Consider the following 12767-nt stretch of genomic DNA (forward strand, 5'->3'; position numbering starts at 1 on the left):
CTGCAGTGTTCTGATCAGAGCAAGGTTCTTTATGTACGTACACTGTAAATGAAAAATATACCAGGCTCAACAGCTGCAGTTGCTTAAGTGCAGGAGATAGTGGGTTCGAAACCCACTTTTGGCAGCCCTGAAGATGATTTCCCACTTTCATCCGGCAAATGCTGGGGCTGTACCTTAATTAAGGCCATGGCCGCTTCCTTCCCACTCCTAGTCCTTTCCTGTCCCATCGTCGCCATAAGACCTATGTGTGTCGATGCGACATAAACCAAATTTTTTTTTTTTTAAGTACTTGTAAGAAGCATATAAATGGGGTTTCATTATAATTTGTAAAAGTTTAATTTGCGTAAGACTAGATTTAACTACATGGAACCTCAAACTACCGACGCTCAACTGTATAGAGAAAGTGTACACACTTGCCAGAGGACAAGGCCTCAAGCAAATGATTTGTAAGTTCGGTATGCAGCCATGTGAATGCGGGACTGACTGCTCTTGATGACCCTGGACTTGAGCAATGTGATAGAAATACTGACAACAATAAGTTTAATACTAAAGCAATGAATGAGTGGTAGTGGGAGGAGGTCAGTAAAAGTGATCTAGTTTCTACATGATAAACCATGAAACTGGTCAGCTTTCATAGGATTATATATGTATATGTAGAGAAATGTCTTTATATAAACAAACACATGAGAAATGTCATCCATAGAAAATTTCAGAATGTCTCATTGGGCAGAACTAAGTTTACTAATAACACGACAGAGAACAGCATTACACAAGTGAATTGATTCTGGTTCATCAAAAGTTCCTCTCGTGATTTTTAAACAATATTCCATTAAATGTGAAAGCTACCCTGCTTCTGTATTGCTACACTTTATTTAAATGGCAGTTTATTAATTTCTATTTCACAGAAGATGGAAATGTATGTGAAACATCAGACCACTTACATACCTTTAAAGCCAAGGAAGTTTCATGTTCGAGGGTAAGTCAAAAAGTTTATTGCTCAGAAACAAAGGGATGGAGCTCATTCCAATTTTTTCTAGTCATACTGATAGGCTGTGTGCAGGTGCACATGTTTGTAAATCATAACTGTGGCATAGCAACAGGGTTTTTCTTTTTTTTTTTAATGCTATTTGTTCGGGATGTCGACCTATAAAGATCGTTTGCCCCTAATTGCACCATGTGATACGAACCTGCATATAATTGGAATGGAGGAAGTGTAGAGTGTTGAATGTGAGGAAAGGAACATTAAGGATGACACAAACACTCAGTCCCCAGGCCAGGGATATTAATCATTTACAATTAAAAAACCCTGACCCAGCCAGGAATTGAACCCGGGGCCGTTGGGTGACAGGCGGATGTGTTTCAGGCTCAAACAACTGTGAAAGAGCAGCGTGGCCATCAATCAACATCAGACGTATTTGTTAAAGCCATCAACAAAGTTATACAGGAGAACAAAATTGCAACTCTGAGTCAGTTAGAGGTGTTCAATATACAGAATACCATTTTCTATGGTGAAGGAAAGGAGAAGCTATCATAAATGCTCGAGTTAATTATATTGAAAAATAAATAAGGCAGTGTTCTTCAACTGTTCACATATAAATCTTTAGAGAAATGTAACTTTCTGGCTTATCCTCATACATAGTTTCCGAAAGCAAAGCTAGAAGGAATAATTCATACTCTATACAAAGTTGTTTTCTTATTGCCTTTTTCTTTCATGCTTCAAAGCTCCCTTGAGACAATCACATACACTATTGAACAAAGTATTGTTGTGCATTCAGATTCAAGGGAAAACACCAAAAAAGTTTACAGACTTCTAATTCCACTTCTACACATACACTACTCAAGGAATCCCTGATTTGAAATGCCATCAACGGTCAACATATTCACCATATATACTAAATAACAGAATACTTTAGTAAAATCTACACCATATATGTAAAAATTAAGAGTAAGAAATGCATTTTAATTTTAAAACTTAAGGAAACATTGCTGAATATTTTGTATATTGTAGATTCTTAGGTACCAGTACTTTAAAAATATTTTTTTGCACTTCAGAACATTTTTGAAATGCAAAATGAAATATGAAAGTTTTTGTGACAAGAGAAGATATATAACTGTGTTAAAAATGTGCTCTTTTTGATTTTGTACTTCCAAACCACAGCTATCTTAAGACTGAGAGCAAACAGATAAAACCTTGCTGGAGTATTTCTGTACAATTTGCCTTCAGTAATTAACTCTCAGGACAGATACACATGCTGTTCTCTGCCTGTTGTCATAACATCAAGAGTTTTATTCCAAAGAATCAGTTGCAAAACATGAACAGGCAAAAAGTTATTGGAAACACTCCAGTGAGGGAATTAGGAGGTTTAATTCCATAAAATAAATCAAGAACTGTTTTTGGCAACATTTCCATTACTTTTGAATGACTAATAGTGCCAACCATACAGGGTGAATACTAGAACTCATATGGAATTGTTATTACCTCGGAAAGTTGCTTTCCATTTCCATTTTTGTTTTGTTTTTGAGTTGGTTCTAGTTTGATGAGTACTTAGTAAATCAGCCAAGTTTCCTTAATTAACTAGTATTTATATTTAAAGCTTCAATAATGAATTGTCACAAAGTAATTTTTACTGAAATATAAAATCTGACCCTCCAAAGATTGTGTGCTATTGTATTAAAAACTAAAATTGAATGGATGAAAACCATAACGGTATAAGTAGCATTTTGGCCATTCAGAGAAAAAGGCATTTAAACATCTTCAACACTCATATAAAGCATGCTATTTGTAATTATACCACCCATCACTAGAGCGCAGAATATTACCGCTATCACTTGTATCTCTTTGCTGGTGAAAGGATACTTCCTCCCGGAGTTACATCCTGCACTTAACTCATTTTTTTTTTAAATGTCACTTATACCGTTATGGTTTTCATCCATTCAATTCTGTTTTAGAATTTTACAGAAGCCTTCTTAAAATTTCTTGTCTTTCAGTGAACACTCCTTCATTAGAGGAAACACTATATGTGAAGGAGCATTTGGAATATGTGTGATGTGAAAGGTTTCAATGTTGTTTCACAAGTTTGTGAACCCAGCAAGTTGGAATGTTTCACTAGAAACCATTGTCTGTTGATTTCTTCATCTAAAATGAGCTCTCTTTCCGGGCCGGCACCTCCTGCGGCACGTCTTTGTCCAATACTGGAGATGGTGCCAGTGCAGGGTTGTCGTACGCGTATTCTAGTGTCGCATCTTCTGACGGGTGTCTAGGCCTGCTCAAGGGTGTAGAAGTAGTTGCAGGTGTCACAGGACAATGTGAAGGAGATGCACTACGTGGTAGGACGGGAACTTGAGCCTGTGCACTTGGCATGTCCAGTTTGAGGCCATCTGCTTTATATCCATTCTTGCTGGCTTCCACATCAAATTTATCAGGCATCTGCAAAAGAAAGATAAAAATCCTCTTACTCACTGATTTTGGGTATTCAATTCATATGTTAAATTGATTTCTGAGTAAGTGAATACGAGAAAACATCATCAAAATCTTAACAGAAAAAGTGATGCAACTATTTTCCAAATATTTCTCTTCTGTGACAGTACTCAATTATGGACTCCTAACTATATTGTTTCCATTTCTAAGATACCATCAGAAATGGATTTTTACATATTTGAAGAGTGAAACTCAGAATCCGGTTAAGTGCCAAGAAGGTGTTCAGAAATTATGAACAAAATGTACTAGGTGAATCAAATATAAACTGGAATTATTTTTTACGATTTTATTGAAACCACCAACAAATACACAACACCACCTCATTTTTCTACATAGTTCCCCAAATTTGAGACACGTTTCTGCCACCAAATTGACAACTTTTTATGCCATCCTCAAAAAAAGAAGAAGAAGAACATGTGTGCAGCCAGACTCCTCTACCGCTGCATCTTCAAGAAATCGCTTTCATCTCAGTTCTTCTTTCAGTGGTCCAAACAAGTGGTAGTCACAAGGTAACAAGTCTGGACTATAAGGAGGATGTTCCAGTGGTATCCAATGCACTTCCTCCAGTTTTTTCTGTGGTACAACAGCAGTGTGCGACCTTGCATTGTCGTGCAGAAGAAGAACACCTCGGATAGGTTGCTGCCGACGTTTGTTGCGATATGCAGCTTTTGTCTCAACCAAAAGGCAGCAGTAATAGGCTGCATTCACTTTTCTTCGTTCATGCAAAAAATCCACAAGCAAAATGCCCGCATAGTTCCATAAAACAGTTGTAAGCACCTTTCCAGCAGAAAGGCGTGTTTTGGCCTGACTAGGCCAGCTGGACCTCATTCCCGCCACTCCATGCTTGCTTGTTTTAACTCCAGGGTGTAATTATGAACCCAAGTTTCATCAGAAGTCAGAATGCAACGCAAAAAATCATATCCTTCCTCCACGTAGCAATTCAGATGCCTCCGACAAACATCCTGGCGGAATTTTTTTTGTTCCTGGGTGAAGAGAACCCACAAGGTAGACAATTTCCGAAGGTCAAGTTCATCATTGATGATGGCTTGAACACTTCCAAAGCTTATTCCTACGAGTGAAGTAATTTCAGAAATGTTTATGCACCGATCATCTTCAATAAGGTCACATACAGCACAAATGTTGTCTGCAGTGATGCTTGTCCATAGTCGTCTTTGGTGGGGCTAGTTTTCCACTTCTTCCCATCCTGCCAAAAACTGTTTGTGCCATTCATACACCTGGCTCTTTGAAAGAGTTGCATCCCCAAACTGTGCACAGAGCCTTCTCAAAATTTCCGAAGCTCTGCTGCCTTCTTTCGCCAGAATGATGCGCTGCGCAATGGATGTGTTCACCTCTTGCTCGCTCGTGGTGTACTGAAGGGACCGGTCGCTCTGTGGTGTGTGATGCATCAAGACCCCTACTCTAGACATCCCTACCAACATCCTCTCAAAGCCCCATCCATATCAATTCGCTACTGGAGCCGCTAATTTTAAATTCCAGTTTATATTTGATGCACCTAATATTTTAATGGATGTATGTTTGGTACTCATAGCCACATGCTGCATGTTGAGCACAGGTGAGAGAACTGTCCTGAAAAACACACGACGGGAAATAATGCCTCGTAAAGTGGAAATATATAAACAAAGCTATGTCCAGTTACAATTAAATGCGGCTATGTGCCAACAAGGATTTGTATGCAAATCATGTCATTATGATCATTTTAATGTTTGGATGTTTCTCATCCAAGAAAGGAAGCACTGACAAGAGCTCTTGTTTCTTTTCATGACTAAATATTTGTTTGTCTGCAATTATTTTTAAAGTGATATTTCTGATATTGGAAAATTTTTCCCCTTTCAAAATTCAACACTTTCCATGCTTCAAATTTCAGTGAATGAGTATTTCAATTCTATAACTCCAGAATTTGCTGCTGATAACCAGATTGTTGATACCTCGGAGATACCAAGGTGCATCATTTCTGAAAGGGAAGCAGCAACAGCCTGGATATCTAGGAAAATATCTTCTCTCTTTTTGATAACTTCAAAGTTTTGGTTCTGACTCAAAGATTTCACAATCTCATTTAACTCTTTAGGTGCAAATGCCTTCCATATCTGTTTCCTCTTCTCTATTGCTGTGAAATTTTTATCGTACAGGACATAGCTATGGCTACACACAAGGTATCTGTGTGCAATGACTTTGAATACGTTCAAGGGCACCACATAACTGCCTAGAAATATCATCATATGGTTCTTATTCTGTGCCATACAGTTGTCACTCCATATTGCTAGATGTTTCCATAAATCTGTAAGATTGATCACGGTCGTGTAGTAGACAGAACACAATATCATTACTACCATTATTTGCAACCATTTTATGCTGCATACACCTAAATACATGGTCTTTGATATAACTAAGACTGTCGAAGCAGTGTTTTTACTCTGCAGTGCATAAGCTGCAGTATGGGAGATTTGGACATTGCAAGCAGCCTGCACGTGTTCGACCTGGCAAGCATCAGTCGGCAATCTGAATCTCACCTGTTAATATGGTAAGGTAAGGGTTATTCTGCCCGAAGGCAGGTCCGAACCTCCGCAGAGGTGTTCCTGAGCCGGAGTTTACGTGCGGTAGGGTGGCCAGTTCCTTTACGCTCCTCCATTCCCTTACCCCCCACCAACAGCATGTGGCAACCCATCCAACTCCTGACCACGCCCAATGTTGCTTAACTTCGGAGATCTCACGGGATCCAGTGTTTCAACACGGCTACGGCCGTTGGTTAATATGGTGAGACAGTTAAATTCCAACACCATATTTTCGTATGTAAAAGTTGTGGTTTAATCTTAATGACAGTCATAACTTTCGCTATTGGTGTGTAGAGAATCCTAATGGCGTTTATGAAGTCCCTTATTATGATAGGAAGATTGAAGTTTGGTGTGCTGTTAGTGCTGGTTTTTTTAGATGGAAGTAAATGCACAGATGTACCAAGATGACATTCTGACACTTTTCTTCCTTCAGTTAACGGAAGAAGAATCGTGTGGGTGGTTTAAACAAGATTAAGCCCCAGCTCATACAGCAGAAGATTCCCTTCTTACAATCTCGGAAGTGTTTGCAGACAGAGTGATCAGTGCTGGTGTATTTCCCCCTCGTTCTCCAGATCTAACAGTGTGTGATTTTTACTGTAGGGTAAACTGAAAGAAAACATTACAAATGAAATAAGAAACATTACAGTGGCAGAACTCACTCGCGTCGGCCAGAATGTGGTTACCAGATACAGTGCCTGTATAACCCAGGAAGGAAGACACTTCCAGCATCTTTTATAAGGTAAGATTGCATACACATTTAAAGCACGGCGGCTGTACGCAGCATAAGTTCGGCTGAGGCAGCTTCCGTAGTGAAGAGAACAAACACCGTGCGTTCGGTATGAGTTTATAAGAGAGACCCTGCAGGTGCAAAAGTTTTAGCATGATAGCTGTCATTTATAAAACATGTCTGAATGCGATAGTGTATGGACGATTGTAACTTGTTGGAGGTCCATACACATGAAACTGATATTACTCCCAGGCATCTAAGGACTCGTAATCACTCTGTTCTGCATTTCTTTCATCATTTCATGAAGCAACTTCACCAATCACCCCTTCCATATCTACAACAAAAAATAAAGTTATTTAGCTGCATTCTAGGTTACAGAGCATTGCACTTAGTCGTGCTGCTACCTTATGGTGCCTTCTGCAGCTACTATGGAAACTGGGCTGGCACATTGCCATGTTTTAGATAGATTGGCATGGTCACATAGCAGAGTTTTGGAGCAATAACGGAATATCCAAAATGATGACAGTTAGCCGGGTTCTGAATTTCACTCTTCATTTATTCTTACAGCATTGGTATTCCATCTGACTACATAGAATACAGTAGAACTCTGATTATCCGATGTAATGTGAACTGACCCATATCTGATAAGTGAAAACTTGGATAATATAAATACCGGTATTGCACACTATCATAAAACTTCTTTTCATATATTAGTGAATTTAGTATTATTTAAAAACAAAGAAAAACACATTCATGCTTATTTTTACAGTAAATAATGCACTATAGTTACAATTATCGTTAACTTCTCTTTACTTCGTTTGTAGCTAGGAACTCACTTTTCTTTCTACTGAGCCAACCAGAATTTGTGGTAAATTCTTCTTCTCCATCTTTCAATTGTTTTTAAAGTTGTTTTCCCTGTAGAATGAGTCCTGAAATGGGGCTACCATTCTCTCTCATTTGCTTAAACCAAAGAGAGAAGACTTCGAAGTTTTTTCTAAACTCACCCCTATTTAGGGCTTTCCTGCTTTTATTTGGAGCTTTTTTTTTTTTTTTCCTAAGAAAAAAGGTGATGGTACACAACTGAACTTCTCCATAAACTAAATCTCACATTTTGTTCATACCTCCAGATATGGCCCACTCTGAAGAAATGTTCAATTCCTTCTTTTTTCTTTTTCTTATCCTAAACGTGTAAAATCTTGGCACACCTTGCAACCGAGCATTTTATTTTTCACATAAAGCACTCATTTGTCTAGAAAAATCATTTTTCTGAGTTAATATCCAAGAATTGGGCCCATCATGGTCAGAATAGTTTCCCTCTTGAACTGCAGTAAATCTGTCGAAACTTGCAATGTTTTATTTACCTTCACTTGATTTACTGTTCGCAGATTCAGGAGATGCTTCAAAAGAATCATTATGCTTTTTTTTAATTTGTCCCCCTGTTGGCGGTGGTGGTAGAATAACACCCGCGGTATCCCCTGCCTGTCGTAAGAGGTGACTAATAGGGGTCCCAAATTAATTTCTGCCCGGGAGACTGATTACCTCGGATCGAGTAGGGGTATTTCAGTCGGCTTGACAAAGAATACTGCAATGTATTCGAAACGTCGGCAAACTGTACGTGATGTGCATACAAGTACAACACGGTTCAACCCGGAAATTAAATTAAATAATTCTTCACACCGTGGAAGCTTCACTTCTAAGATATATGTATTTAGTGCAGAACTAGTTTCGATCCTCTGCTGGCATCATCTTCAGCTGCTAAATGTATCATAAACATAAATATATCAAGATAACAACACATTAAATTTAAAATATTACACTATTTAAGGTATGTACAGTTCTAAATTATGGTCATAATAACACATGTTAATGTCCTCAGCACATATCTGAGTTCGTTCAAGATTCACTTTCACACCTCCACATACTAGTTGCAGTGGTTTACACAGAGCATTGTTGATTCAAACTTCACATGCGCAGATCTGTGTCAAAATGTTAATAATCACAATAGCAGATGTCACCATTTGGTGGTCAAATGTTTGAACAGAGTCTATGATAAAATATGGATTCAAATCAGTGACATTGTCACAGTTTTACTGAATGTAACCTCAGCATTATGTAGGATAAAATTCTTTATTATGCACGCTTGGTGTAGGCTGAATGAACCTTTGGGTTTTGTGCCTCCCCAGAAACGGAAATCTAAAATCATTCCTAAATTTTTAGTGTTATTTTTCCTTAAAATGTTTTGTAAGTGGCAAATTCTGCAATAAAATATACAATAACAGTAATTTTAGAGAAATGGAAAAATTACTTTGTTGGTTGTAATGATTTGTATAAGTTATCTGTCTTTGTTGGAATATTATAATTTTCTCATAAAAATAAAAATAAGATGTCATATTTATATCTTGTATTAGTTATAAGGAAAGCAACATTAAGATTATGTGTTGGTAACTCATATAATTGAGTCGAATGGTTTATCTTGGGTTTGCTTATTCTTCGAACTGCTTGGTGTGTATGATTGCCAGTTGTGGATAACAGCTCGTAATAAAAGGATGTGAGTGATGAAGCTGGTATGTCTATGGAATAATTTGCTTACCTAAACTGGTGTAATGAGTAGAAATGAAGATATATCAACAGTCTTTACCTGTTTCTTCTTTTTGAACCTCTGCAAGAATCCTTTCCTTATGAAGTGATTTGACAGTAAATAGCCAACGAACAACACAAGTACAAAACAGGACACCACTATTGCCACTGTAGACAGAGTGATGGCTTTCTGATATTTCCCTGAAACAATCATAATGCAAAATTTGATGAGGAACTTGACACTTAATCACCATAAAATATTAGAGAAGTGGATACACTACACTGCCATTAATGACCACACACTCATAGGTACAGGCAAAACTGGAGCTGCTGTGGACATAAATCTGCCCATTACCAATATCAAAACCTCTACCCTTCCACGAAGACTTTCCACAACATTTCAGTAGATTCTTCCATTCCTCCTGCAACATGCCAACGGTTCTGTAGCCACTTTGAGATGGTCTGGTCTGGCTGTCATCCAGTGCTGTAACTCATCCCAGAGATGCTCAACTGAGTTTAGATCCTGGCTTTGGACAGGCTATTCAATTTCATTTACTACCATTTTAACAAACCAATTGGTTATGGCCTTTGATTTAAGAATGGGTTCATTGTCCTATTGAAAATGAAATGTATCCATTCCAAATCATTGCCACAGGGTGGGTAGCATAGAATTATCCAATATTACCTGATAGGCTTCAGCATTCATGGTTCGATAAACTAAAACCAGTGAACCAAGACCAAACCTGAAAAGTAGGCCTACATCATAATGCCATCTCTGCCAACATTTCATACTGGGAACAATGCACTACTGTATGTAATACTTGCCTGGTATTTGCCGATTCCACACACATCCATCGCACTGCCACAAGGTATAACGTGATTCATCACTCCACACAATGCTCTTCCACTGTTGCAGTGTCTACAGATTTAATAATAATAATACTAATAATGTTATTTGCTTTACGTCCCACTAACTACTTTTACGGTCTTCGGAGACGCTGAGGTGCTGGAATTTAGTCCCGCAGGAGTTCTTTTACATGCCAGTAAATCTACCGACACGAGGCTGTCGTATTTGAGCACCTTCAAATACCACCGGACTGAGCCAGGATCAAACCTGCCAAGTTGGGGTTAGAAGGCGCCAGCGCCTTAACCATCTCAGCCACTCAGCCCGGCGACTATGTGTTTTGCACCACTGAAATTGGCAGCGAGCGTTCAGTTTAATGATGCTTGTGTTATGTGCTGCAGCTCAACCATGGAGCTCACCTCCAGATAAGAGTCGAAACCACAGTTTCTAAGCAAGTTTGCTGGTTTGACTTCACTACACGTCGATGGCATCAACGGTCCCTATCTGTTAACCGTTTTGACAGCTCTGGTGAAGGTTTTGTAACTCCTTGGTATTTCCTTTTCACCATTAGATCACTCGTTGTTGAATGAAGTGTTTTGAACGTAAATCACTCACTTGATTAAATAACAACATTTATTACACTTACAACACTTATATAACACATTATAAATACATAATACTGGGTATTGATGGGCAGATGCCCTCGATAACATTCAGTCACACGTTCCCGTCTCCTCTCGCTCGAGGCACCCAAGCATAACAGTCTCTCATCCCCCTGCCATCCACATTCCAGCTGGAGGCCTTCACTGAAGGTTGCTGCCATCTGTCCTAAAGTGGTAGCGAGCAACTAGGTGGTCTAGCCATAGCTAGATCGGAACAGAGGTATCTCAAACTTGCCCCCCCTACTATGGGCAGGGGCAGTAGAATAACACCAATATTCCCTGCCTGTCGTAAGAGTTGACTATAAGGGACCAGAGGCTCTTAACATGGAAGAGCGAGTTGCCAACCATGGGTCAATTAGCTGAGTCCTGGGATTGCTTCCATTGTGCCAGACTCCTCGCTTTTAAATACCCTATCGAACCTCCCTTGGTCAACTCTTGATCTTTTCTGACCCCGGCCGTATTAGAGCATTTGAGGCCAAGGAAGTCTTTCATTCACCCTCTTTGTGGCCCTTGTCTTTCTTTGGCCTATACCTTCATTTTTCAAAGTGTTGGATCCCTTCCATTTCTTCCCTCTGATCAGTGTTAATAGAGGATAGTTGTCCAATTGTACTTCCTCTTGAAACAATAACTTTTTCTGCTATTTGCTTTACGTCACACCGACACAGATAAGTCTTATGGCGATGATGGGACAGGAAAGGCCTAGAATTGGGAAGGAAGCGGCCGTGGCCTTAATTAAGGTACAGTCCCAGCATTTGCCTGGTGTGAAAATGGGAAACCACGGAAAACCATCTTCAGGGCTGCCGACAGTGGGGTTCGAACCCACTATCTTCCAGATGCGAGCTGAAACAATAACAACCACCACCACCATCTCTCAAACTTGCCATGGATGGAATGACTGAATCAGTGAGCAACGTCCTCATTGTACAGCCATTTCAGCTGCTGTAACTGGTAAACATTTCTACTGAGCACAGACGAATTGCTTGAGTGATGTATAGGATCACTCTACTTTGCTTTCAGGGATGTCTGCTCATTAATGACAATGTAGTATATCAATAAATAAACAGCGGTCAAAAATGTTTTGCATATTCTGGTTCAGGACACTTTTTATTCCATTATGTGTATGTGTATTCATCAGACGTTATGAACAGGGCCTATATACAAAGAAAAACAACATTCAGTCAGCTATGCAAAAGCAACAGAAATGTAACACAAGGACAAAGTAATATGGGATTTTGTACACAGAATTATCGTTCATTATGTGGCAGATCAGTACCGTGTATAACTACGTTGGGCCCTGAGTCATTCTTGAACAACATGAGGCATACTCTGCACTAAAGAAACCAACTTCTTTTGGGGCAGATTATACCACTCTTGAATACCAAGCTTCAATCAGTTACCGAATGTTAGCAGGAGTATTAGGATGGTGGGCAATTGTTCTCTTCAGTTCACACCATGAACAGTCAACACAGTTCATGTCTGCAGAATATGCCAACCATACCATTTGCTGTACAGTAGTGGTGGGGACGGAGCAGTTCGGTTCGGAGCAAGTACTGTTACGTCATTACTCGGTTAAACCGAGTACAGAACCGAGTACAACTTTATAGCGGTAAATTTAAACTTTATATTGACCTTCTAAGCTACAGTTTACATTTATAAAGAAGATTATCAATTAGTATCAGTTGTACAATGCTCCGTACGTTCTATTATTGGTTATTTGCACAATTATAATGTAGTATAAATTTAACACGTAACGTAACCAACAGTGTAATTACAAATCTGTGCTTAATACGAGGCATATCAAGTAGACATAAATAAAGAAATAAACATACAAATGAATAAATAAATAAATACAATGAATATTAATGCATATGGATACACGTACCGTAATCCATAATGTGATAATTGATGA

At 38.9% G+C, this 12767-nt stretch overlaps 1 protein-coding gene across 1 annotated transcript in view; it reads right to left on the reverse strand.

Moving 5' to 3' along the window:
* Positions 1-2936: 2936 nt before the first annotated feature.
* Positions 2937-12767, reverse strand: part of LOC136876097 (uncharacterized) — a 171793-nt gene continuing 161962 nt past the window's right edge. The window contains exons 3-4 of the mRNA XM_067149755.2: positions 9414-9553; positions 2937-3427 (exon numbers count right to left, since the gene is read on the reverse strand). Coding sequence (XP_067005856.1) covers positions 3137-3427; positions 9414-9553 — 431 coding nt within the window. The 3' untranslated portion in view covers positions 2937-3136. The remainder of the gene's footprint in view (positions 3428-9413; positions 9554-12767) is intronic.

Source organism: Anabrus simplex, chromosome 6 (genome assembly GCF_040414725.1).
Source record: "Anabrus simplex isolate iqAnaSimp1 chromosome 6, ASM4041472v1, whole genome shotgun sequence".
In the NCBI taxonomy this organism is placed as follows: Eukaryota; Metazoa; Arthropoda; class Insecta; order Orthoptera; family Tettigoniidae; genus Anabrus; species Anabrus simplex.